This window comes from Calonectris borealis, chromosome 7 (genome assembly GCF_964195595.1).
Source record: "Calonectris borealis chromosome 7, bCalBor7.hap1.2, whole genome shotgun sequence".
In the NCBI taxonomy this organism is placed as follows: domain Eukaryota; kingdom Metazoa; phylum Chordata; class Aves; order Procellariiformes; family Procellariidae; genus Calonectris; species Calonectris borealis.
Window position 1 is genome coordinate 28,296,132 of NC_134318.1, and position 23,066 is coordinate 28,319,197.

The 23,066-nt window shown below is 61.7% G+C and overlaps 2 protein-coding genes across 13 annotated transcripts; one reads left to right on the top strand and one right to left on the bottom strand.

The window, feature by feature from the left end:
* The first annotated feature begins 122 nt into the window (after positions 1-122).
* MMS19 (MMS19 cytosolic iron-sulfur assembly component) lies at positions 123-16,339 on the top strand. Of its 4 annotated transcripts, none has more exons than XM_075154823.1 (31): positions 134-290; positions 4,484-4,532; positions 5,325-5,425; positions 7,046-7,131; positions 7,540-7,614; positions 8,182-8,251; positions 8,448-8,576; positions 8,788-8,849; positions 9,127-9,213; positions 9,521-9,595; positions 9,873-9,950; positions 10,234-10,384; positions 10,779-10,933; positions 11,135-11,213; positions 11,471-11,596; positions 11,916-11,997; positions 12,356-12,453; positions 12,846-12,986; positions 13,219-13,374; positions 13,612-13,711; positions 13,881-13,983; positions 14,095-14,169; positions 14,305-14,431; positions 14,515-14,615; positions 14,696-14,752; positions 14,862-15,048; positions 15,162-15,244; positions 15,336-15,500; positions 15,588-15,647; positions 15,772-15,872; positions 15,951-16,339. In XM_075154823.1, the coding sequence occupies exons 1-31, from the start codon at positions 182-184 to the stop codon at positions 15,976-15,978; spliced, it is 3,096 nt and encodes a 1,031-aa protein (XP_075010924.1). In that variant the 5' UTR covers positions 134-181; the 3' UTR covers positions 15,979-16,339. The 4 variants fall into 4 exon arrangements, with proteins under 4 accessions (XP_075010925.1, XP_075010924.1, XP_075010926.1 ...); XM_075154825.1 differs by having other exon boundaries at positions 135-290; positions 10,246-10,384; XM_075154824.1 differs by lacking the exon at positions 4,484-4,532 and having other exon boundaries at positions 123-290.
* A 185-nt stretch (positions 16,340-16,524) lies between these two features.
* On the bottom strand, positions 16,525-23,003 carry ZDHHC16 (zDHHC palmitoyltransferase 16). 9 transcript variants are annotated; one of them, XM_075154833.1, is made up of 11 exons: positions 22,906-23,002; positions 20,287-20,539; positions 19,842-20,036; positions 19,510-19,598; positions 19,260-19,288; positions 18,919-19,052; positions 18,644-18,691; positions 17,976-18,061; positions 17,552-17,675; positions 17,407-17,477; positions 16,525-17,042 (listed from the first exon to the last, which is right to left on the bottom strand). In XM_075154833.1, the coding sequence occupies exons 2-11, from the start codon at positions 20,521-20,523 to the stop codon at positions 16,928-16,930; spliced, it is 1,128 nt and encodes a 375-aa protein (XP_075010934.1). In that variant the 5' UTR covers positions 20,524-20,539; positions 22,906-23,002; the 3' UTR covers positions 16,525-16,927. The 9 variants fall into 9 exon arrangements, with proteins under 9 accessions (XP_075010934.1, XP_075010937.1, XP_075010936.1 ...); XM_075154836.1 differs by lacking the exon at positions 18,644-18,691; XM_075154835.1 differs by lacking the exon at positions 18,644-18,691 and having other exon boundaries at positions 17,407-17,675; positions 19,510-19,563.
* Positions 23,004-23,066: the final 63 nt, after the last annotated feature.

Consider the following 23,066-nt stretch of genomic DNA (forward strand, 5'->3'; position numbering starts at 1 on the left):
GCGCTTTTGTCCCCTCCGCCCCGCCGTACCGCGCCGTTCCCCCCCCGCCAGGGGCGGGGGGCGGTGAGGAGGGGGCGCTCCCGCCGCGCGCGTGCGCGCGCTGTCACCGCCCGCGGCGCGAGGGCCCGGCGCATGCGCACGGCGGGAGGGCCGGCGGCCGCTGCCCTGGGCGCGGGGTGTCATGGCGGCGGCCGGGGCCGGGGCCGGGGAGGGGGCTGCGGCGCTCGCCACCTCCGTCCAGGACTTCGTGGCCGGGCAGCAGGACGGCCGCGCCGCGGAGGTGGCGGCAGGTAGCGGGCGGGCGCGGCTGCGGGGCGGGGCCGAGCGTGGGCGCGGCGGCGGGGCCGGGCCTGGGGCGGGCGTGGGCATGGCTGGGGGGCGGTGGGGCGGGACGTGGGGGTGCGGGGTGGGCTTTGAGGGTGAGCGTGGGGCTGCGGAGCGGGACGTGGGGACGTGGGGCAGGGTATGGGGCTGGACACAGGCACGGCTGGGGCGTAGGCCTTAGGGTGCAGAATGGGGCAGGGCATGAGGTAGGCTGTGGGGCAGGGCATGAGGTACGCTGTGGGGCAGGGCACAGGCCCTGCTGTGGGGCAGGGCACGGCAGGGTGTGGGACAGAGCCTGGCCACGGCTTGTGGGGCTGGGGCATGAGGCTGCGGTGCGGAGCATGGCTATGGGGCAGGGCATGGGGGAATGGGTAGGGCCTGCAGCTATGAGTTGGGCATTGAAAGGGGGAATGAGGACTAGGGGCTGTGGGGTAGGTGTGGGGTAGCAGCTAGGGTGAGGGGCTCTAGGGGAGAGGCAGTGGCGGGTGTGGGTAGATGCAGGGCTGTTGGGAGCTGGGGTGAAGGCAGAGTCGCAGGGTCTGTGGAGTGGGTCAGGATTTTGCAGGGCTGGTCAAGGGCATGGAGTGGGATTGAAGGTGTTGGGCCAGGGGCTGGCCTGGAGCAGGGAATGGAGCTTTGGGGTGGGGGATGTGGCATGGGATGTGCGAGCTGACAGGAGCACGAGGCTGCAGGCCCTGGCACTGGAGGCTTGGGGTGCAGTGGGAGCTGCTATGGGTGGTACTGGGTATGACTGGCTGGGAGGTGGCCATGGCTGGGTGGCAGAGAAGGTGACAGTGGGAAGGGAGCTCCTGGCCTTGTCAAGATGCTGTGGGAGATGACCGATGCTCTGGCTTCGCTGGCCCCTGCTTCTGGGGCCCAGGCTCTGACTGCCCTCTGTGTGGTTTCTCCTCCTTTCCTGTCAGGGCTTGAGGCATTTGGTTTCCTTGGATAATTTGTCTTTCTGCTTGGAGCAGCGATTTAGTGACTTCGTTACTTTAGGGAATTTGCAGCTTCAGGAACGTGGCTTTTTAAGGATAAGGCAGCACATTTGTGTTTCTAGGCAGTGGCTTCAGCATGTTTTGGAAAGGAGTTGAGAGAGCAAAGAAGGGGTATGGAGGGGTAGCTTATAGACCTTTCCCACGACTGATGGATTGTGAACTGATCCGTGGTATCTTAGTGATGAGATGAGCTGGCAAAACGGGAAGATAACCTGGTGGTCCGTGTAATGCAGAGTGACGAAAATGCCAAGGAAATTTGGAGGAATTCACTAAACTGTGTGACATTCAAGATGTTGCAAAAGAGTTGCACAAGGCTCCGATGTGTTTGGGATAGAGGGGGGAAAGATAACCTTACAACTACTGTTGTCATCTATGGTCATGTTACAGAAGTGCCCGCAGAAAGCTTTATCTCTTCGAAAATGCACAAAGCGAAGAGCCGCCCCCACACCCCCTCCCCGATCTCATCTGCCATATGGCACTTGTGACAAACCTACCTTGACAAGCGAGGGAGCCGGCAAGTGTTCTTTGGCCCCTCTGACCTGGTATAGAATCACACATCAGAAAGTATTAAATTGCATCACGTATCCTTGAGCGAAAGGAGAGGTTTTTTCTGACGTTGTGGCCATTGTGCAATTGTTGGAAGAAACGCATTGGGCTTCTCCCATGTGTTGCTGAGTACTAAATTGAGTGTAACTTGGCAAGTGGAAGAAAGACCTCGGTGCTGCCACAGGCAGCTCGGGCTGCACGGGTCAGTGGGTGGCAGAAGGAGGCTGAACTCGTTTTTATTAAAAGATGGGGAGAGAAGGGTACTGCTGTTACAGAAATCCATCACACACTCCCCGTGAATGCTGTGCTTACGTTTTGAGGGTGTGGGGGAGGCAAGAATGGAAAGTGTGCAGGAGTGATTAATGTCTAGAAGGACACTGCGTGAAAGGAGGGAAGAGGTGTCAGGAAAGGGAGCAGATGGATTCCGAGTGATAATGCAGCAAAGGGTAAATGGCTTGCTTCTGTTTAGCCTCTCGGACTACAGGAACGCCAGAATAGGAAGGCAGCCCCTCCTGATAAAGGGAGTGCTGAGATTCAAGGTGCTTAATTAACCTTGGGAACTTGCTGCTGCCAGATGTGGAGGCCGAAGTTTCACAGGCTCGCCACTGTGCCTGCCGTGCTGATGAGGCAGGTCCAGTTATAGCTGTGCTTGCGCTTAAGCCGTGGCCTGCGCGGCTCTGCCTGCGAGCAGGAGGCAGCGCTTGCAGGTCGCGCTGTCGGGACTGGTGTGGTCACTCCACATGAGGTGAAGCTGGTCGCACCCCCGGGTCCCTGAGGACAGAGCGAGTTCTCTCGCCGTAGACAAGTGAAGGGGCTGCTAACCGCGGGGAGCATCAGTAGCCGATTGTGGTTTGATCTTTACACTTCAGCTCTTTCCTGTTGATTGGGAAACCAGCAGCTTTCTTAGGTGCTGCTTTCTGTCTCTGAAAAGGCAGAGAGGCAGAGTGCTTGGCTGTGGAGACAGTGTTTGTCTCGGACCTTCTCCACAGTGGTTCAGAGGCACAAGGGTTTTTTGTGAGCTTGCAGAGTGGGATATTGGGATGCTGGGTGTGAAGGGACCGTACGAGCTCTCCCGGCGGCCCGCTCTGCTTTGTGCCTGTGCACAGCACCCGCTTGCTGTTGCACTGTTGTTCTTCTGCAAGAAATTTTGCCAGCACCATACCGCTGTCACTCAAGGCACCCCCTGTTCAGTCTGGACCTGTCGACTCTGCTGGGCTCTTCTTCTTCCTCACAGCTCCCCTTATCTGTTCTATCCCTCAGTCCAGGCTCCCTCTCCTTGCTGTGCCAGGCGGGATTGGAAGCTCTATCTCTGGAGCCAGGGCTGCCTGCTGTCAGAAAACACTGTCATCCCTTCTCCCATCCCCAGAGACCTCTCTCTGATGAACAGCATGACTCAATACTGGAACTAACTGCTTAGGAAGAGCCAGTAAATGCTTGCAACAGCAGGAGACGCTAGCTGAGACAAGGCCTGGGAAAGCCCAGAATGAAACCTTTAGGCTTCTGATGGGGTGGGTGCCCTGTCAGTTGTGTAGGCAAGACTTCAGGGGGGCAGAGGGCAGAGGGATGAACAGGGCAGAGGGATGAACAGGGCCCTCTGGAGTGCCCAGAAGTGCTCCTGGGCAAAGACAATGAGACTCGGTGACTGGAAGGTGCTTTTTTTGTGGAGGAAAGCTGCTTTGTCCAGGTGGAGAGTGAGGGGTGCTGCTTGTTTCCCAGCAATGTCCCTTGTTACCCGAGCTACAGGTTACAGGGCTGAAGGTAAGGCAGTCCCTTGCCTCCCACCCCATGTCTGACCACAGGGCACACACAGCGCTTTCCTACTGGGAAGGTGTCATGTTGGCAGTGGGTGGCGGGAGTGGAGAACCTGCCCTTCTGCCAAGGCTCTTGTAGGATGCAGCAGGTCCTTACCAAAGCCTCCCAAGGAATGACTCTTCCCCCAGTTGAGTTGCAAGAATATTGAGGCAGGAGGTGAGTGAGGCAACCTGGCGGGGTGTCTGAGTCAGAGCTGGAAATAGACTCCAGGAGTCCCAATGCTTCATCTTCCTCTGACCACAAAGCTGCCTTTCTCCCTGCCCTCCATCTTGGAGGAAGTTTGTGCAGGTCTTGTTCAGCATAGCGTGGAGGTGGCAGAGCCAAGGTGGGAAGCTGGGTGATTGCTAGTGTCTGAGCTGTTTTCTTGGCCAGTTTTCCCTTGGGAAGCACCTGGGGAGCTGCCCTCTGTCTCCTCCTGGCTTGCTCACATTAGAGAAGGGTTTTTTGGCATCTCAGCGAAGTGGAGGACAGCAAGGCTGCTTCTCTCGGGAGCCACGCGTTGGTCACGGATGCAGCCAGGCTGCGGGGAGAGGGTAGAGGCAAAGTGCAGGCAAGATCACCCGTTGCTGCCTGCTCTCTGCTCTGATCCAGTCGAGGCAGCTCTCGGTCCCAGATGTGTTTGCAGGCAGGGCTGGAGGCAGCTCCACCAACTGAGTGCACGTGGCTCCTTCAGTGCTTAGCGAGGTGCCGGCACCCAGCTAGCCTTTCCCGCCAGGGCCCTTCCCAGCATCTGTCTCCAGCGCCATGCCTGACTGACGGTCCGGGGGTCTCTTTGGTTCACTCTCTTTACCTCCTTTCTCCAGGGGTGAAAGATGGAAGCTGGACTGTGCTGCAGCTTGTGGAAGCCCTGGGGTAAGAAAAGCTTTATACATCGCCTAAGGGCCTTGCAGGGGAAATTCCTGCAAGGAGGGACAGTGAGAAGGAGAAGCGTGCAGGCTCGTCCAGGACGAGCTGGCTTCAGCACTGGTAGACACACCACAGCACACAGGCCTTGCAAGTATGTTGTCCGCTCACAGCACGGCGCCTGAGCGGTGCTTTGCCCTCCCAGGACTTGGGAGCTGTTTGGGAAAGAGCAAGGCCAGAGCTGCTCTTGATGCTCTCCCAGGACTGAGGAGAGGTGTTGTGCCAGGCAGCGAGCCGCAGGGCACTTCTCAGTTGGGACTGTCCCCAGCAGGAGCTGCCCGAGTACACAGCTGCACATCACCATGTCATGAGTTGGCTGGCACTCAGCTTTTGCTTCTGTCTCCGAGCTCTTGTGGCCTGGGACTCAGGGAGGCTTGTTTCTCCAAAGCTGGAGGCTGGGTTTGCCTCATTGTAAGAGGCTTTGCCATTTTTTGGCCCTTGTGATCTTGGGAGCCTGAGTTTCAGGTGCAGAGCATGGTGCAAGAGCAATTTCTTTGGTCTGACTTGAGAACTTGGATTTATTGCTGCATGGCTCTGGGGCCAGATGCATGCATGCAGCATAGTCAGGGGAAGAGGAGTCTGCTTCCATCCTGCCGGCAAGTCAGGCAGGACTGAGCCACCGCCCCCTGCCCAGGGAGCGGCACCTCTTTGTTTTTATAATGTGTCTGCTCAGGATGTGCTTCCTGCTTGGGTGTCCCTGCTCACAACAGGCCTCTTGGGCTTTCTCCCGACTTGGGCTAGGTCTTGCCTGGAGAACACAGATCCTCGGACGCGAGGGCGAGGCATCCAGCTGCTGTCACAAGTCCTGCTCCAGTGTTACTCCCTGCTCCAGGAGAAGGAAGGTAGGGGCTGCTCTGGGCCATTGAGTGGCTGCTGGCAGGTTCGGGGCAAAGCCTGTATCACTCAAGTGTCTGTCCTGCAGTTGGCAAAGGGATTGATTTAGCACCGTGACAACTTCGTACGTGTCTCTCAAGAGTCAAAGTCCAAGGAGGGCATAGGGCCTCACGCTGCAGCCTTTTTGCCAACCTCACCACACAATTCGGGTCACTCCCTGAACACGCCAAAGCCCTGGTGCTGCAGCTGGTGCCCCTGGCAGTGTGTGGGCGTTGCACACCCAGGTGTGCTCAGCGCCACGTGGGACGCCTTAGGGACACATCTGCATGTCAAAATCCTTGGGTGGTGATTCCGTGCAGGAAAACCATCCTTCACAAAGCGAGTCACGCCGCAGCCCTGCGCCTGCCCAGGTTAACTCTGGGGGAACCCTGGGGCCTGGGGAGGAGGGGAGATTGGCATAAGGATGAGAGTAGAGTGGAGGACCGGAGCGGAGAGAGGAAGATGCCCCATTTGAGGAGGCAAGGAGAAGGTTTGGCAGTGTTAAATGCCCCATAGCAACTGGCTGGCAGCAGGGGAAGCCAGTAAGTGCTGCCAAACTTTGACTTGGACTGGGGGCCTTGCTGATGGGTAGCTGAACCTGTGCCAGCAGGCTGGCAAGGCAGGGGGGCCCAGCTAGTAAGTGAGGTGGAGGAAGGGAAGGATGGAAGTAAAAGGTGCTTAGTCCTTGGTGCTTGGCTCTCTAAGTTTCAGCCTGGTGCCAGGCAGGGCCAAGAGCAGCCGTGCAGAGAGAGTGCAGACTAGCTACTGGTGTAGCTGGAGTCAGGTGTGATGACTGTGATGGGGACTAGGGTGCTTCGGGGGGACAGCTGGGGATGGGGAGGTTCAGTGGGGAGGCCTGGCAGAGTCAGGGCAGCTGGGTGAGGGGAGCGAGCTGGGTTAGAGCCAAGTCACCAGGAGCTCTGGAGGAGGGTGGGCAGAGCCACTTTCCCGGGAGGGCACAGGCAGCTGCTGTGACACCCCCAGCTGGCCCCATCTCCCTTCCTGTCCCTCCTTACCCAGTTCATTTCTCAAGCGCTGCGTCAGGCTGCCTCCTGGGGGGGTGAGTTTCTGCAGCAGCTGTGGGCGCAGGATGCTGCTAGCCGGCTCTTCCAGTCTGCTTCCTGCTGCCTCTCCCCAGGGCCGGGGTGTGCAGGCGCCCGTGGCCGTGACTCAGGGGCCGGGAACGTGTTGTGGAGCCAGCGCAGGGAAACCGGAGCTCCTGCTCCAGCCCTGCGCCCCACCCCACGACATCCTCCAGCCTCGGCTGAGCAGGCGTCTGCCGCTTCACTGCTCGTGTCTGCACCCACATGTCTGGACAGGCCAGGGCAAACGCCTCTCAGGTAGCTCCAGCCCCTCTGCAGCAGCCAGAGGTGGGTGCTGCCCCGCTGCAGTCAGACGTGGGTTGCTCACGGGGGGGAGGGCGAAGGCGTTGGAGCCAGGTGGGTGCACCCAACAGTGGCAGTTAATCCCATTCACCAGGGCAAGATATGCTTGCTGGTCATCCGGCAGCTGCTTTTGGCAGAGCTGGGTCCGGCGCCCAGCAGCTGCATTTCTCGGGACTAACGCACGTTGCTGTCTGTTTCTGACAGTGCTGCATCTGGTCCTGTTCTATGAGAATCGGCTGCAAGATCATCACCTCGTGATCCCCTCGGTGCTCCAGGGACTCCGAGCGCTGGTGAGCTTGCGCCCCCAGCCCGCAGCGTCGGGATGTGCTCGAGTGGTGCCAGGGAGATGCAACACCTGGGTACAAGTTGGAGCAGCACATCAAGCGGGGCCCGGCTGGGCTGTCAGCTCCTGCCCGGTGGCATTGCTCTGTCTCCTCAGTGCTCCTGCTGTGCCCCTTGCAGAGGGGCAGGAGGGAGGAGACTGCCTTGATTTCCTGCCCCATGCTGGTATCGGGGCAAGGATTCCCTGGCCACCCTGGGGAGCAGCGTAGGTGATGGGTATCCTGTCCTGTGGGGGTGGTGAGCTCTCCCCTGGGTAAAGAGGATGCTGCAGGTGGCTGCTGTACAGAAGCAGGAGCTCTGTTTTATCTCTGCCATCACAGTTTTCTCTTCTTGCTTTTCTCTTTTCCTGTCCCCAGAGCATGTGTGAGGTGCTGTCCCCAGGGTTAGCGGTTTCTGTGCTCAAAGCTATCTTCCAGGAGGTACACGTGCAGGTGAGCAATGTGATTTTCCATCCTCCTGTTCCCGCTCTCCGGGTGTCTGGGGATGGCCTGCCTGCCCTGAGGACTGAGGGCAATCAGTAGCAGTGCAGTGTGGCACATCCTTCAGCAGCAGTACAGTGCTCCTGTGGAGCTTAGAAACAGCGTCTCACTGCAGAGCAAGAGGCAGACAACAGTTTGGCCCTTGTCCTCTCTTCTCTCAGCCCTGGGAGAGTTATTTCCTTTGCTCTGTTCTCCAGGCCATGTTTAAGTGCCCCCAGCCCCCAAATTCTCCTGCAATTTAAGATTGTTTATGCTGGCAGGGCCTTGGGCAGCGTGTGTGGCCCTGGTGTGACTGGGGTGGTGCATTCATGCAGTGATGGACACAGTCATGTTCAGGTGCCATTGCATAGGCATGTGCACGCTTTGCATGCGGTAAATGGGATCTGCGTGCCAGGAAGCAGCAGCTGAGCTGCTGGGCATCCTGCCCTCTTCTCAAGGGCATGCACTGCCCTTGGGTGGTGGGTAGCAGTGCTGCCACGTGCGGAGGCTTGTTTTTAATCGCTCTGCTCCTCCCTCCAGTCCCTGCTGCAGCTGGACCGCCACACAGTCTACAGCATCATCACCAACTTCATGGGCACCAGGGAGGAAGGTGAGGGGGCAGATGCCAGAACCACTCTGGGGTTGTCCAGGCTGGGAAAATGGCTCGCTTTCGCCTTCTCCAAGGGCTCTGTGGCTCTGCCTGGGGAGAGCTGGAAGGGCTGTGGGGCTGGGGAGGCCAGGCTGGTTTCATGCCATGTTGGTGAGGTCTGGTGTCCTGCACTTGCTCATGCTCCTTCTTTCTGCAGAGCTGAAGGGCCTGGGTGCCGACTTCACCTTCGGCTTTATCCAGGTGATGGACGGGGAGAAGGATCCCCGCAACCTGCTGGTGGCCTTCCAGATCGTGCATGATCTCATTACCAAGAACTATGCCCTGGGTGAGCCTGTGCCTGCCGTGCGGAGCTGATCAGAGAACATGTCGCTTTTCTTTGAGCTGTTGGAGGGATGGCTCTTGGGTCTGACCAGGGCTGAGGTTGTCCCTGACATGCTTTAGGAGCTGCAGAGCCAGCCTGCCATGGGTGCTAGGCATGGCTGCTGTGCCTCTTTTGCCCAGCATCTCTGCTCACTCCCTCTCTCCTCACCCTGCAGGTCCCTTTGTGGAGGAGCTGTTTGAAGTGACGTCCTGCTACTTCCCCATTGATTTTACTCCAGTGAGTGAGTCTGCCCTGTGCCACAGTCTATTCCTTCTGGTGTTTTCTCAGGGGGTCGTGTCCCCTCCAGGGAATGGGAGGAGAGGGTGGGCAAGAGTCTTGGCTGGGCAGTGTTGAGCTGCGAGCTGTGGTACCCAGGCTGACAGGCTGGTGCCAAGCTGGCTGCAGTGACTGACATCGCTGCTGCCTTGCTGGAGATGAGGTGATGCAGCCTCGGCTGATGGCTGGGTTGGCAGGTTTCCTGACTGGTGACCTGCTCTCTGTGCTTCCCTTCCAGCCCCCCAATGACCCTCATGGCATCCAGAGAGAAGACCTGATCCTCAGCCTCCGGGCTGTACTGGCCTCCACGCCCCAATTTGCTGAGGTAGGAAGCTCTTAGGGGGTTCTTCAGCACCCCCCTGTTCCCTGAGCACAGGCTGCATTTTATAGTGCTGCAGCTCCCGCTGTGGCTCTGTGGGATGGGAACAACTGGGACCAGGAGCCTGCACTAGGGCAGCCCTGTCTCCTGCTGGGGCTGGGCATCGGGAGGGTGCTGACACCCTGGGAAGGGGCTGCCTGTTGCAGGTATCCCTCCAGCTCTGCTCTCCTGACAGAGGCTGAGCTTGCAGCCCTGCAGGGCCACAGACAAGGTGGTGCAAAGGTGGGCTGAGTCTAAGTGCTTCTCTCTGCAGTTCCTGCTCCCTCTGCTCATTGAGAAGATGGACTCAGACCTGCAAAGTGCCAAGCTTGACTCCCTGCAGACTCTGGTAAGTGGGGATTCCCTACTCTCTTCAGCCCATACCTGGCCTGTGGCAGCGGCAGTCAACCACCTCTGAGCCCTTCTCCCTGCCAGCCAGAGACTGTCCCCTGCAGAGCCACAATTTCCAGGGTCCTAGTTTGGCCTGCATCACTCTTTCTTCTTTTTGTCTTCCTTGAGCGGTTCGTGCAGTTCAGCATGAGCCTGTCAGATTGGGCAGTGTCTCCGCTCTGTGTCCTCCTGGTACTGGCTTCTCTCTCATGCTTTCTCCTGGCTCCCTCTTGCAGACTGCCTGCTGTGCCATCTACGGGCAGAAGGAGCTGCAGGAATTCCTCCCCAGCCTCTGGTCATCCCTGCGCAGGGAGGTGAGTACCACAGGGCCCCTTACAAATGCTCCACCACGGTTGGGCTCCTGCTGAGCAGGAGTTCATAGCCAGACCAGGTGGGCCCCATATCCCCCAGCAGCCCCCACCTTGGACAGCCCCAGCTGGAAAGTGGGGGGACAGGCCAGCCCTATCAGCGTGTCCCTGGGGCTTGGATGTGCCACACTGCATGTGGGAAGCAAGGCGGGAGCCTGAGCCCTTCAGCCGGCGTTGGGAGTGTGAAGCCTGCGGCTGGGGTCAGCACAGAGCTTAGCTCATCCTGCAGCCTCTCCTGCAGGTGTTCCAGACAGCAAGCGAGAAGGTCGAGGCGGAGTGCCTGGCCGCGCTGCATGCCCTCTCTGCCTGCCTCTCCTGCTCCGTGCTCAGCTCTGACACCGAGGACCTGCTGGATTCCTTCCTCAGCAGCATCCTGCAAGGTAGCTAGCAGAGAGAACTACCCTGCCCCAAGCAGCCAGGCCTGCAAGCATCCTCCTAGCTAGAGATCTGCCCTCCTGTTCTCTTTGAAGCCTCTTTCTTCTCTTTCTAGCTCTCACAGCCACTGTTGGTTTCTCCAAGGCTGCAGGAAGGGAGGAGAAGGGGGCGCAGTAGGAAATGCCTATTGGATTGAGTTGCTTTCCTCTCTGCTGGGATTGGGGCGTCCAAGGCTGGGCTGTGCGCTTGGAGCTGGGGGAAGCAGCTCTGTTAGGGAGGCTGTGCGGCAGCTCAGAGCTGCGCCCCGGCAGCACATCCCAGCCCAGATACCAGCTGCATCCCCGCACGCAAGGCAGAGAAGCTCTGCCGGTGCAGCTGACGCCGCCCAGCCTATCTCAGATTGCAGGCACCACCTGTGCGAGCCCGACATGAAGCTGGTGTGGCCAAGTGCCAAACTCCTGCAGGCAGCAGCGGGTGCCTCCCTCCGCACCTACCACCGCGTTACCAGCAGCGTCCTGCCCCTGCTGCTGGAGCAGTACACCAAGCACCCGCAGGTGAGGGGCACCCCGGGCTCTGTGGTCACAGACAGCAGGGCTGAGTGCACCTGCTGGCTCTGCAGGGCGTGGTGGGAGCAGGGTGTCAAAGTGGATGTCCTTCCCTGACTGTGGGCAACTCTGCCCTCGCAGCACTGGGCTGAGGCGCAGCTGTGTCCCAGCAGTGACGGTGATCTGGGTTACGCTTTTGTGTCCCTGCAGAGTAGCCAGAGGAGGACAATCTTGGAAATGCTGCTGGGCTTCCTGGAGTTGCAGCAGAAGTGGGGACATGTGGAAGAAGGTGAGGCTGGCTGGTCCCTCTGGAGGCACCAGTGTCCCAGGGGGCTGCTGGCTCTGACCTCACCTTCCCATGTGCTGATAGAGAAGGAAAGCTCACTGACCTGGGCGGCTGCATGTGCAGCCCCCTGCCATGTCCCAGGGACCCTGCATGGTTAGGTGTCAACTGGCAGGGCCCCAGAAAGGGTCTGTCAGGTGCCGTGGTGGTGGCTGTGTGGTGACAGCCAGACACAGGCAGTGACTCCGTGCCTCTCTCTCCAGATGAGAGCACTCTGCTGTCACTCCGAGCCCCGGTTTGCTCTGTGGTGTTCTCAGCGCTGACGGATCCCAGCGTGCAGCTGCAGCTGGTTGGGATCAGGGCACTGACTGTCCTGGGCTCCCTGCAAGGTTGGTGCCTTGTTTTCCTTGGGGAGGCAGAGGGAAGTGTCACCCTGTTCTGGGAGACACAGTGCCACGTGGCTGCTGGGATGTCCTTGCCTGCTGCCTGTAGGTGCACAGGAGCAGTGGCAGCACTTCCTACCCAGACCATGAGCTCGAGGGATACGTGGTCTCTCTCCTGCCTGTTTGTGCTGGGCACCTTGTATCTCTGGCATTTGGCATGCTGCTGCCTTGCTGCTAGCCTGGGCAAGGGGGAAAGATGCTGGCCAGAACACCGGCATCCTTGCCTTTGGCCGAGGGCAGGATTCCTCTATGGCTCTTGTTGCAGGCTTCCTGTCTCCCTCTGACCTGGAGCTGGTTGTGGATCACCTCATCCGTCTCGCTCTTCATGAGGAGGATTCCCAGAGCAGGTGAGGAGCAGGCTGGCGCCACTGCAGTCACCCACGCTCTGGGGAGAGGAGCAAAGCCTGGCTTTGCTGCAGAGAGGGGCTGTAGTCTGTGGGAAGGCACAGGAACTGTCTGAACTAAAAGACCACGTGGGTGTAAGAGTAAAGGGATAAACCAGGCGATTTCTGGGCTGGAAATTAGAAAGTCTAGGCCTGTCAAAGTAGGGGGCTCTGCTCTGCCTGCCAGTAGGGTGAAAAAGGCAGATTGCTGAGAAATGGGTTTCTGGAGGCATCTTCTGGCCCAGATCTTTGCACCTGGTGTACAAGCAGCCCAGGGTTTGCAGTGCTCACATCACCCCTCCTACTCTCTTCCCCCTGGCAGCAAAGCAGCAATGGAGGCAGCCGGATCTCTGGCCCCCAACTACCCAAAGGTTTTCTCTGGACGCATGGTACCCAGGCTTGAAGAGGAGCTGCAGTCAGGTAGGGCTGACGGCCTTGGGAAGGGAGTCATGTCTGGTGTTGGGGTGAAGCCTGTCCCATCCCCGTTTGGCTCCTACCAGGCAGCAGGGCTGTGCCACATGGCGTAGGTCGGTGGCTCTCCTTCTTGGGGGATTCCCGGCACAGGCACTGTGGTGCTGGCACAGGGAGGGCCCTGCCTGGTGCTGGCAACCAGCCTGCGGCGGCCGGGATCACCCTTGCGGTGAGGAGCTGCCCAGCCATAGAGCAGGCAGAGTGCCTTGGGCCTGGCACGGGCTCATTCTGCTGTGCTGCTTCACCCCATCCACCCTGGCAGGGTCTGGGCCCTGAATGCCCTTGGGTGAGGGGGGCCTGGGGTAACCCCAACACCCCTCTGAGGTGTGATTCCTCTTCAGAGCGGGAGGGAGAGAGTCCCCGTGACCACCGCTCCTTGCGGCAGCGCTGCCTGCAGGCCCTGGCAGCCGTGTCCATCCACACCAGCATCGTGAGGGAGACTGTCCCTGTCCTGCTGCAGCATCTCCGGAAGGTGCAGAAAGGTAACGCAGCTCACGACAAGCAGCTCCACGGAGCACATCGGGGCAGGAGCTGCCTCCATTACCAGGGATGGCTGGGAGAGAGTGGGGATGGCAGTGGGGCGAGGAGCCCAGGGCTGGGCTGTGAATCCCACTGGTGAGGCGGACTAGGGAGGGCTGCATTGCACTGGGATCCCAGTGAAGATTGGGGGGTGGGTCCTACGGCTGTTTTAGTGACGATGACTGTTCCCTGCAGGGAGCGAGGCCGGGAACGCCCAGGACATGGTCTCTGTGTGCCAGAGCCTGCACCGTGTGGCCCTGCAGTGCCAGCGGGATGCGGAGGGCTGCTGGTACTACCACCAGACAGTGGTGCCCTGCCTGCTGGCCATGGCTGTGCAGGCTGCCATGCAAGGTAGGTGCGGGGCTGGAGCGGGAGAGGGGAGAGCAGGCAGTTCCCCGGGCTCTCTGGGGTCCCTGCTCCTGCAGCCAGCGCTGCTGCTGCCGCCATCCGGCAACCGCGGGCACTGCTGCCCCCCCGCCAGAGGCAGAGCAGCCCTGCCCCACGGCAGGTGTGGGTCAGGGGGCTGTGCCTCCCTCCTCCCTCCGGGCAGCAAGCTCCAGCGAGTCCCTTTCCTCCCGCTGCCTGCAGAGAGCGCCCACCCACTGCTGGGCAAGGCACTGCTGAAGGAAGAGGTGCTGGCTGCCATGGTCCCAGTCATCAGCGCTGCCACCACTCACCTGAGCCCTGAGTGAGTGATGCTGGGGTGGGACGGGCACTCACTCCATCGTGGGGAGGGGGCAGGCCGCATCCCCTCTGCTGCTGTCTGTACACACGGACCCTGCACCTCTTGGGAGGTACCCAGGAGCTCTCTGGTGACCCTCCCAGAACAGCACATTGCGACGTCTCTTTTCTCCTAGGCTGGCTGCCCAGAGCGTGTCTCACGTGGTGCCCCTCTTCCTGGAGGGAGAGGTCTCCTTCCTGCCCCAGAACAGTTTTCCCTGCTCCTTCCAGCCCTTCGAGGTGTGTTGGGTGCTTGGGGCTGGGGTGCTGGAACAGGTACAGGGAATGAGGATGTCTGCACAGGCTGGCAGCAAGGACCGTGATGACATGGGCGCTGTTCTTCCCCCTCAGGATGGGGAGTGCTTGGAGGCACAGAGACGCCTGGTCGTCCTCCTCATGGCCTTCGTCTGCTCCTTGCCCCGCGATGTAAGTTGGTGGGGAGCAAGATGGAGAAGGGGCCCTGACCGAGCACCCTCCTGCCTGGGTCCACAGCAAGCTCCTTGGGCAGAAGAAGGGAGCGGCTGTGGCCCCAGGCTGTAACACGCTCTGTATCTCTTCCAGGTGGCAATTCCTCAACAGGAGCGGCTGCTCCGGGAGCTGCTGGCGCTGAGCTGCTCCTGCAACTGCCCCTTCACAGCCACCACAGCTGCCAAGTGCTTCGCAGGGCTGGTGAACAAGCACCCGGCGGGTAAGGGGGCTGGGCAGGACGCTGTGGGTCCCTGCCCACTGCTGGCATGGGAATGGCTCAGCCTGTCCCTTCTGTGTCCCCAGGGCAGCAGCTGGATGAGATCCTGCAGCTTGCAGTGAACAGGATGGAACCTGGCCTTGCGGAGGGGCCCCGCCGAACGCAGGCGCTCACCCTGCTGCTCTGGGTAAGGCCTGCCCTGGATGCGGGAGCAGGGGAGAAGCGGGGGGGGGCCGGCCTGGCGCTGACTCTGCTCTGCCTGCACAGGTGACCAAAGCCCTGGTGCTGCGCTACCACCCCCTGAGCTCCTGGCTGACGGACAAGGTAAGCGGCAGTGGGGCTGGGCGATGTCCAAGGAGCCTGCCCGCTCCCCCGGGGCCGCTGGGAACCCCCAGCAGCAGGGCGCCCTGTCTCAGGGCTCTCTCCCTCGCAGCTACTGGGCCTGCTGGGTGACACGGAGCTGGGCCCTGCCGCGGCCGACGGCTTCTCCCTGCTGATGGCCGAGTCCCCAGACGTGCTGCACAAGGGCTGCCACGCTGACGTGCGCATCATGTTCCGCCAGCGCTTCTTCACCGACAACATCCCCAAGCTGGTGCAGGGCTTCCACGGGGCTGGCCCTGGTGGGTGGCCACCCCCAGCTCGGCCTCGCCACCCCGTGACCCCTTACCCAGGGGACCTGAGCCGGTGTCCCCTCCTTCCCCTGGCTGCCTGTAACTGTCTCTGCTCTCCACAGACGTGAAGGCCAATTACCTGAAGGGCCTGTCCCATGTGCTCAACCACCTCCCCAAGCCCGTGCTGGTGACAGAGCTGCCCACGGTGAGAGCCAGCCTTGGCAAGGAGGGATTGTGGCAGCGCAGAGTGCACGGCTGGGAGTTACTCATGTCTCCTGTGTCCTCCCCACACACAGCTGCTTTCCCTCCTGCTTGAGGCTTTGTCCTGCTCGGACCGTGTGGTGCAGCTCTCCACGCTGGGCTGCCTCCAACCGCTGCTGCTCGAAGCTCCCCAGATCATGAGCCTGCACGTCGACACACTGGTCACCAAGTTCCTCAGCCTCACCTCCAGCCCCACCATGGTGCGTGTGCCCCCTCCTTCCACCTTCACGCCCCTCTCCTCCGCCCCTGCCCCTTCCGCTGCCCTTGCCCCCGTCTGTCTGTTCCAGGCTGTCCGTATTGCCGCCCTGCGCTGTGCCCACGCACTTACCAGCCTGCCCACAACAGTGGTAAGTGCTCCTGCAGCATCCTGCTGCCTGCCTCTGCATATAGAGGGGCAAGGGGGTCCCAAACCTCCTCCTGGGGGGCAGCCAGCACCCAGGTCTCTCACTAAGAGCCCTTTCTGTCCTAAAGCTGCTCCCGTACAAGGCCAGAGTTATCCGGGCACTGGCCAAGCCTTTGGATGATAAGAAGAGGCTGGTGCGGAAGGAAGCGGTGGCAGCACGGGGGGAATGGTGAGTGCATGTGGCTGGAGCTGCTGGGGCGCTGGCGTGTTGGGGACATGGCTGATGGCACCATCTCTGTCCCCACAGGTTCCTGCTGGGGAGCCCGGGCAGGTGAGCGCCCTGTCTTCCCTCCCTGTGCTGACCGACAATCTGACCGGGCCCCCGCTAAGCTGCCAAGCCATCCAGCTGATGCCACGGACCCTCGGAGCCCAGTAATGCCCCGAGTGCTGGGGCTGGAGCGTGGGGGCCGGCAGACAGCACCCCTCTGCAGCACCTTCCTGGCACCCCCGCCCTCTCTTCCCAGCACCTGCAGGAGGGAAGGAGCTGCGCCGCTCGTGGCTTGCCCAGCTTCTGCTGCAGCCAGGGACAGTGATGGACAGAATCGCCACGTGTGAGTGCAGAGGGCAGGCCTGTGCACACGCGTGCGGTGTGTGGCAACCCACATGCCAGAGGAATAAATATATCTGTTTTGGTAATGCTGCAGCGGGTCTCTGTGCAGCCCAGGCTGCGACTCCAGTGCCCTTTCGTATTTTGAGCAGCTAAAGGTGCTGCTCGTTACAGGCCCTTAATCCTCTTTCCACACTCGGGAATCATGGGTGTCCCTCTCTTCCCCTGCCCCCAGAAGTCTGCACCCCCCACCAGGGAAGAGAGCCAGACTCCCTTAAAAAAAAAAATACATTTATTGGGTGGTCTTAAAAAGGCTCCCTGGGGAGTGCCTGGGGAGCAGGGGTGCCATCCTCTGTGCCCAGCCCTGCCGGAGAGCCGAGCTGGGCCACGTCCTGGCCTGTACCTGTGCTAGCGAGGGCAGCACCTTCAGCTAGAGCCGGGAGCAGCAGCTCTGCCGCCTTCCCCCCGGGGCTGCCTGCAGCCCCCAAGGAGCTGAGAGCGCAAACGTCCAGGCACTGACACTGTCCAAGCCCTTTCCCGTGGCTCTGGCTCCAGTCAGCAGTGTGTGCCAGCACCCCCCTTCCACCAGGCGCTTGGGCCAAAGGGAGCCGCGGTGGCAGAGTGGGTCCTCTGTGCGCTCCCCTGCCTGCGGGGAGGATGTCTGCAGCACCCGGGCCTCAGATGGCCAGGAGCGGCGTGCGCTGCTCGGTCACGCAGGGAGGCAGGTCCCAGCTCAGGCCCGTCCCGTGGGGCCGGTGAGGAGAGGGCAGCAGGACGCGGGTGAGCCAGTGCCTGTGGGGAGAGGAGCGAGGCCACAGCAAAAAGCTGAAGTCTCAGCGCTTCTCAGCTCTGCAGAGCCAAGCCAGGGCTGTGAGCCCGTGTCCCCGAGCTGCCACGATGGCTGAGCTCCTCAGCCAGGACTCTCTCGGCAAAGGGGTGCTGGGTAGGCCAGAGTTTGCCACCGGGAGGGCTGAGAAGCCACAAGGCAGTAGATGCCTGGGTCCTCCCTGCCTTGCAAAGCCCAGAGCAGAGCACAGCATGGGATGCTCGCTGTCCTGCTCTGCCCCAGCTACCCAAGGAGAGCCCCAGTGTCCCAGCACCCCCACGCGCTGCTGAGCCACCACCTTCCCAGGCAGGGGCTTCTCCGGGGCTTTACCTTGGCATGTCCACGCCCAAGAACACCTTCCAGTTATCCCAGCCGCCATAACTGTAGGGGTTCCTGAAGACCTGCAGGCCGGGGAGACGCACGTCACATCCAGCTCTGCCCCAGCCAGCCTTCCTGCTCCGCAGGCTGCGCTCACCTTGCCCTTCTTCTGCAGTCTCTGCCTCTCCTTCTTGTTGATGTGCCGCTCGATGCTGGTTTCCCCACGGGTGATGAGGGCAGCGTGCCACAGCGTGAGGGCACCCAGGGCCAATGCAACCGAGCTAGGGACAGCAAGGGACAGCACAGGTTGCACACAGGTCTTCCTTCCCTGGTGCCGCAGCTGTGGGGGGCTGAGGCTGTCTCCCCGCACCCACGACTGCGTAGGTGGGTGGGGTGGGCTGGTCTAACCCCTGTGACAGAGCACCGAAATCTCTCCTCTGTGGCCCGAGAGCTGGCAGGGCAGGGATATCTGTGCTAGAGCAAGCCAGCCCAGCCCCGGGGAGGTAAAGCAATGTCACAGGTCAGGGGACTGCACGCTGCTTCCCCCAGCACCCTCGCTCCCAGCCCCTGGGACCCGTTACCTGCACAGGACCCAGAGGTAGACCACGCTCTTGTGGAAAGCTCGCTGGTGGAAGGAGAAGGTGGGCGGTGGGGTCTGGTAGTATGTCTGAAAAAGGACCAGAGGGGGACGGGATTACCCAAGCTGCTTTATAGCTTGAAGCCAGACAGGGGGACTGCTGCACCCCTCACTGATGCGGAACTTGGACAGCTAGAAAGGACTGTGGCTGGAACCGACACAACAGCCAGGGTGATGGGGAGGCAGCCAGGAGACAGACAGACACCTGAGAGCCGGCACACGGGTGAGAAGCAGTGGGCTGGAGGTAAGGGGGCGGGGAGCAGCCGTGGCCAGGACACCGCACCACACCGCAGCTGATGCTCAGGGCGAGATGGGTACGTGCTGCTGCAGCTTCCCCAGGAGAGCAGGGCCTGAGCAGCACATGCCAAGCAGCTGCCACCAGCTAAAGCTCCTGGAAGCTGAGTGCACGGCGAAGCAGACCCCAAGCTGCTGGAGGCAGTGCCTGTAGCAGACCTGCCCAGCCAGTCCCAGCTCTCTGACACATGAGACGAGCATGGGGGCCATTTCTGGCTGTGGGGTGCTCCTTGAGAGCAGGGCCCCAAGCAGGACCCAGCCTGCAGGGCAGCTCTGCTCCACACTGCCTGGAGCAGCTGGGGGGCAGGGATGTCCCACCTGGTTGGCAGCCACCTGCAGTCTCTCCTTGTCAAGCAGTTTCATTCTCTAGGGGGATGGAAAACAGGGCACCAGTTACGTGTCTCAGAGGAGGGGGCCCTTCCCCCTCACCCCCCGCAGGACCAGGGCAGCTGGGGGCCTTGCCGGAGAAGGGAGAGGGGAAGCAAAGTCACTACAAGGCCAGGCCGGGCCCAGCCTTGTTCTGCAAGCACAGCCTGGGGAGCCCAGGCAGCCTCAGAGCACGGCAGGGCAAGGGCCAGGGCCTGCCTGCTCACCTCGATGGCTGCGTAGGCGTCCCGGAACATCTCCCAGCCGCTGATGCTGCAGTAGATGCAGCCCATGGTCATGAACAAGCAGAAGGAGAAGAAGTAGCGGTGGTTGTAGTGTCCCACGCAGTTGTTTAGCCAGGCTGCCTCTGGGGTTAAAGGTGTGTAACCGTGATGGGCCATGGGTCCAAACCCACCCCAGGAACCAGGGCGGTTCTTCTGGGCCTGGCCCACAGCACCCTTCCCCGTGCTGGCTGACTCGGGAGGAATGGGACAGGGAGAGAAGAGGGAAGCAGGGCCAGCTCCTCCCTGGAGGGTGGGTGCCGTGGGTTAGTACTGCAGAAGGATACGGCAGTGGTGGTCCATCTTCAGCACGCACCTGTGAGGGAGGAGAGCAGCGCCAGTCTGAGTGCCAGCGCAAGCACCGTGTTTGGGAGGGGGCAGGCAGACCCCCACCCCTGCGTGCTTTGCTAGAGATGAGGCAAGAAGCCAGCAGAGCAGAGGGGAAGGGGCCCTGGTCTTGCAGCGTGGCGGGGGGCAAGGAGAGGGGTCCCGGAGGCTGCCCTGAGTGCTGTGGTGGGCAGAGGGAGGGAGCCCTACCTGTTGCAGATGCTGCAGTGGTGGGTGCGAGCCGGCTTGGGGGCAATGCATTTCCTGCAGATGGAGACGCCGGTGAGATCGTCCTTGGCCTGCGCACAGGTCAGAAGAGATTTGTGCACCCAAGCCCTGCACCCGTCCCCTGCTCCCCACGCTCCTCACCTCCCCTGTGACCCCCCCGCCTCCCCTCCCCGCACTGCCCAGCCCAGCTGCCCCGATCTGGAGGAGGCCTCCTGCAACGACGCCATCAGCTGGTTTAGCTGTTCCCAGTGACCGTCTGTAGCTGGTCCCCAGTGACCAGCTGGGAGAGGCTGCACTGCCAGTCAGTGCCTCACCTGCGGTGGGTGTCCGGGCGAGGTGGTGATGGCCATGTAGTAGTGGAAGACGATCATGATGAGGTTCCAGTGTCCGTAGGCGAGGTGCCAGCAGATCCAGGCAGGCGTGTAGGTCTGCAAGATGAGGGGCAGCAGGCAGATGTACACGATGGCCACGATGGAGCTCGTCAGCCCGATCACCAGTGCCACAAACACCTACAGGAAAGGGGCCTGGGTCACCGGAGCGGGCAGCACCTGCCCCTCAGTGCCTGGGGAGAGGCACAGGCGGGATACAGCTACAGGAAACCAATCTGAACCACACACTGAGGTCCCCACTCCCTTCCTGCCTAGAGCACAGGCAGTCCTGAGACTTAGTTGCCCCAGCAGCACGCTTGCCCCAGCCCCAGAGCCAGAGCCGGGTGCCCCTCTGCCTGGTGAGAGTACTCACCACGCCAAGGGTACTCACCACGCCGAACCACCGGGTAACGTGGTCCACCAGCCAGTAGACGGGCTCGAAGAGGGAGTCAAGCACCACGTCGCCGTTGGTGAAGGAGTTGTAGAGCAGAGAGCGGAGGCAGAGGTGCCCGTACTGCCACAGCTGCTCCACCTGCCGCACCAGCTTAAACCGCCGCCGCCGGCCCAGCCGCAGGCACTTGAGGAGCAGGCGCATCACCGCCGCAAACATCCGCTGCCGGCTCCTCATCCCTGCCACACCACGCCTGGGGGGAGAGGAGCTCGGCGTGGGCAGGCCACTCTGCTGCCTGGCTGTCCCTCAGGAAGCGTCTCCCCTCCCGGACGTGCTGATGCCGATCGTGCAGCTCCCTGCACCGGAGGGAGAGGGGCCTCTCCTTCGCCCTGCACAAGGGTGCAGAGCAGGGGGAGCTGAGCCCACACTCCCGGAGGCTGTAGGCCACTGTCGCTGGGACAGCTCTCTGCATGGAGCAGGGGGCACAGGCCCCTCAGCATCTGGGCTCAGATGCTCTCTGGTCCCATCTCGTCTTTCCTGGCGGGGAGGGGGCCGGGGGAGCGACATGGAGAGTCTGACTCAGAGGAAACCAGAGAAGGCACGAGAATGCAGGATGCTGGGCCAGTTCCAGGGACGATCCCAGGCCCAGCCCTTCCCATTAGGTTCAGGAACAGGGGAACCCACACAAGATGTATGTGGAGGAGCTGGGCCAGGACTACCCCTCCTCCCCTAGTCCCTCTCCTCACCCCCAAAAAGCAGGGCCTGGATGCTACTTCCCTTCACCTCAACCTCTGCACCAAGCCGCAGAGGCCACCCTGCACCCTTCCCAACCTCACAGCCCGACTCCAAAAGTCCCAACACTTTTCCCCTTTCCCTCGCTTGGATTCACCTTGGACAACGCCATGTGCCAGCAAAGGAGCGGCCCAGGGGCAGTCCCAGGCCGAGGCGATGCTGTGAAGTGCTCCCCTGCCCGCTGAGCCCCTCATCCCACCTGAGAGCCATGCTGGGAGCGAGGAGGAACCCGAGCTGGCCCAACAGCTGGGAAAATGATCTGCAGGGTTGGGGCCCCCAGGCCTCCACGCAGGCAGAGCTCATCAATATTAAGCAGCAAGGCTGCCCCGGGGTCCTGCCAAGGCACATTCTGAGCCTGGGCCAAGCGCTTGCCTCGGCATGGTGCCAGGTGATGCTGCCACGCTGCAGAGCCTGTCCAGCAGGGACCGGCTCCCCGAGCTGCCGTGCCCGCTGCACAGCCCTCGAGGAGCAGCAGGGAGGGTAAGGGCAGGAGCTGCAGCATCCAAGTGGGCTGTCCAAAGGAGCCAGGGGCTCCCCTCTCCCCTGCCAGATGAGCCGGGACTGACCCCAAGGCTGGGAGCAGCTGGACACGAGGACACCAGACTCACCAGCCTGCCCCAGGTCGCAGGGGTCCTGTGTCCTGCCCAGGCTTCCTGTACTCTGGTAAGGGAGAGGTGGGATATGTAACCCCCAGTGCCACCCCCTTCCTCACATTTCCCCTTGACTCTGTCAAGATCTTTCCTCTGAAACACATCAGATGCAAAGTGGAGCAACAACTTCCTGCTGTGCAGCCTTTGTGTGGCACCTGTCTCTGTGTTTTCAGTGTCCTAAGAGACAAAATGCTGCAGCCAGCAACAGGTCTTGGGGTCAGCCCTCCCCTCCAAACACACGGCACCCACCTGCCCCTCAGAGAGGTTTCCTCACCTACAAAGCTGGCAGCTACTGAGCAGGCAGCCCACAGGGGAGGCAGCCAGCCTGCCCCAGGGCAGGACCTCCCTCTGTCCCCAGGCACCTGCCTGCACAGCCACAGGCATGAAGGTCCAGCAGAGCCATGCACCCTCCCTGGCCGTCAGGCACTGGGGCTCCAGCTCTCGCCCTGCCCATGGCCCTCCCCACATCCCAGTGGGGCACTGGGGTGGGACAGCAACCATCAGCACAGCCAAAACCACAGGCAACATCAGAGCCCGGGGTGAGGGGGGGAACCTTAGATTTGGGCCTCCCCCAGGGCTCCGCTCCTGCCGGGTCCAGCCGCCCAGACCCAGCCCTGTGGCACCCTCCAGTGGCGCCCAGCTCCACAATGCCCAGCTCCCCCAGTTCAGTAGCACCCAGCCCCACAGCACCAAGACAACTCTCTGGCACCCAGCCCCACAGCACCAAGACAACTCTCCGGCACCCAGCCCCATCACATGCAGGCTGCCCACACCAACAGCAAAAAGCCCTCAGCCCCACTGCATCCAGCCCCATCACACCCGGGATCCCCTGCTCCGCAGCACCCCCGGCCGCTCCAGGCCCCCATTGCCTCCCAACCCCATAGCACCCCCAGGGCAACAGCACACCACCCACTGCCTCCCAGCCCCACAGCACCTCCTGCCCCACAACACCCTCAGCCTCTCCAGGCCCACAGCACACCCCCACTGCCTCCCAGCCCCACAGCACCCCAAGCCCCTCGAGGCCCACAGCACCCCTATATCGCCTCCCCGCCCGTCCTGGCCCACAGCATCCCCCCATCGCCTCCCAGCCCCACAGCACCCCCAGCCCCCTGGAGGCCCACGGCCCCTCCCAGGCCCACGACACCCCACAGCAACAGCCCCGTCCGGCGTTGCAGACCTGCCGCCCGCGCCCCGCCGCCCGCCGCCTCCATGCCCGGCGGCCCGCCGCTCTCACGGCCCCACGGGCAGCGCCCGCCGCACTGCGCCTGCGTGCCGGCCGCGCAGAGCATGCCGGGAAGCTCCCTCTGCCGGCGCCGGACTACAACTCCCAGCGGGCAA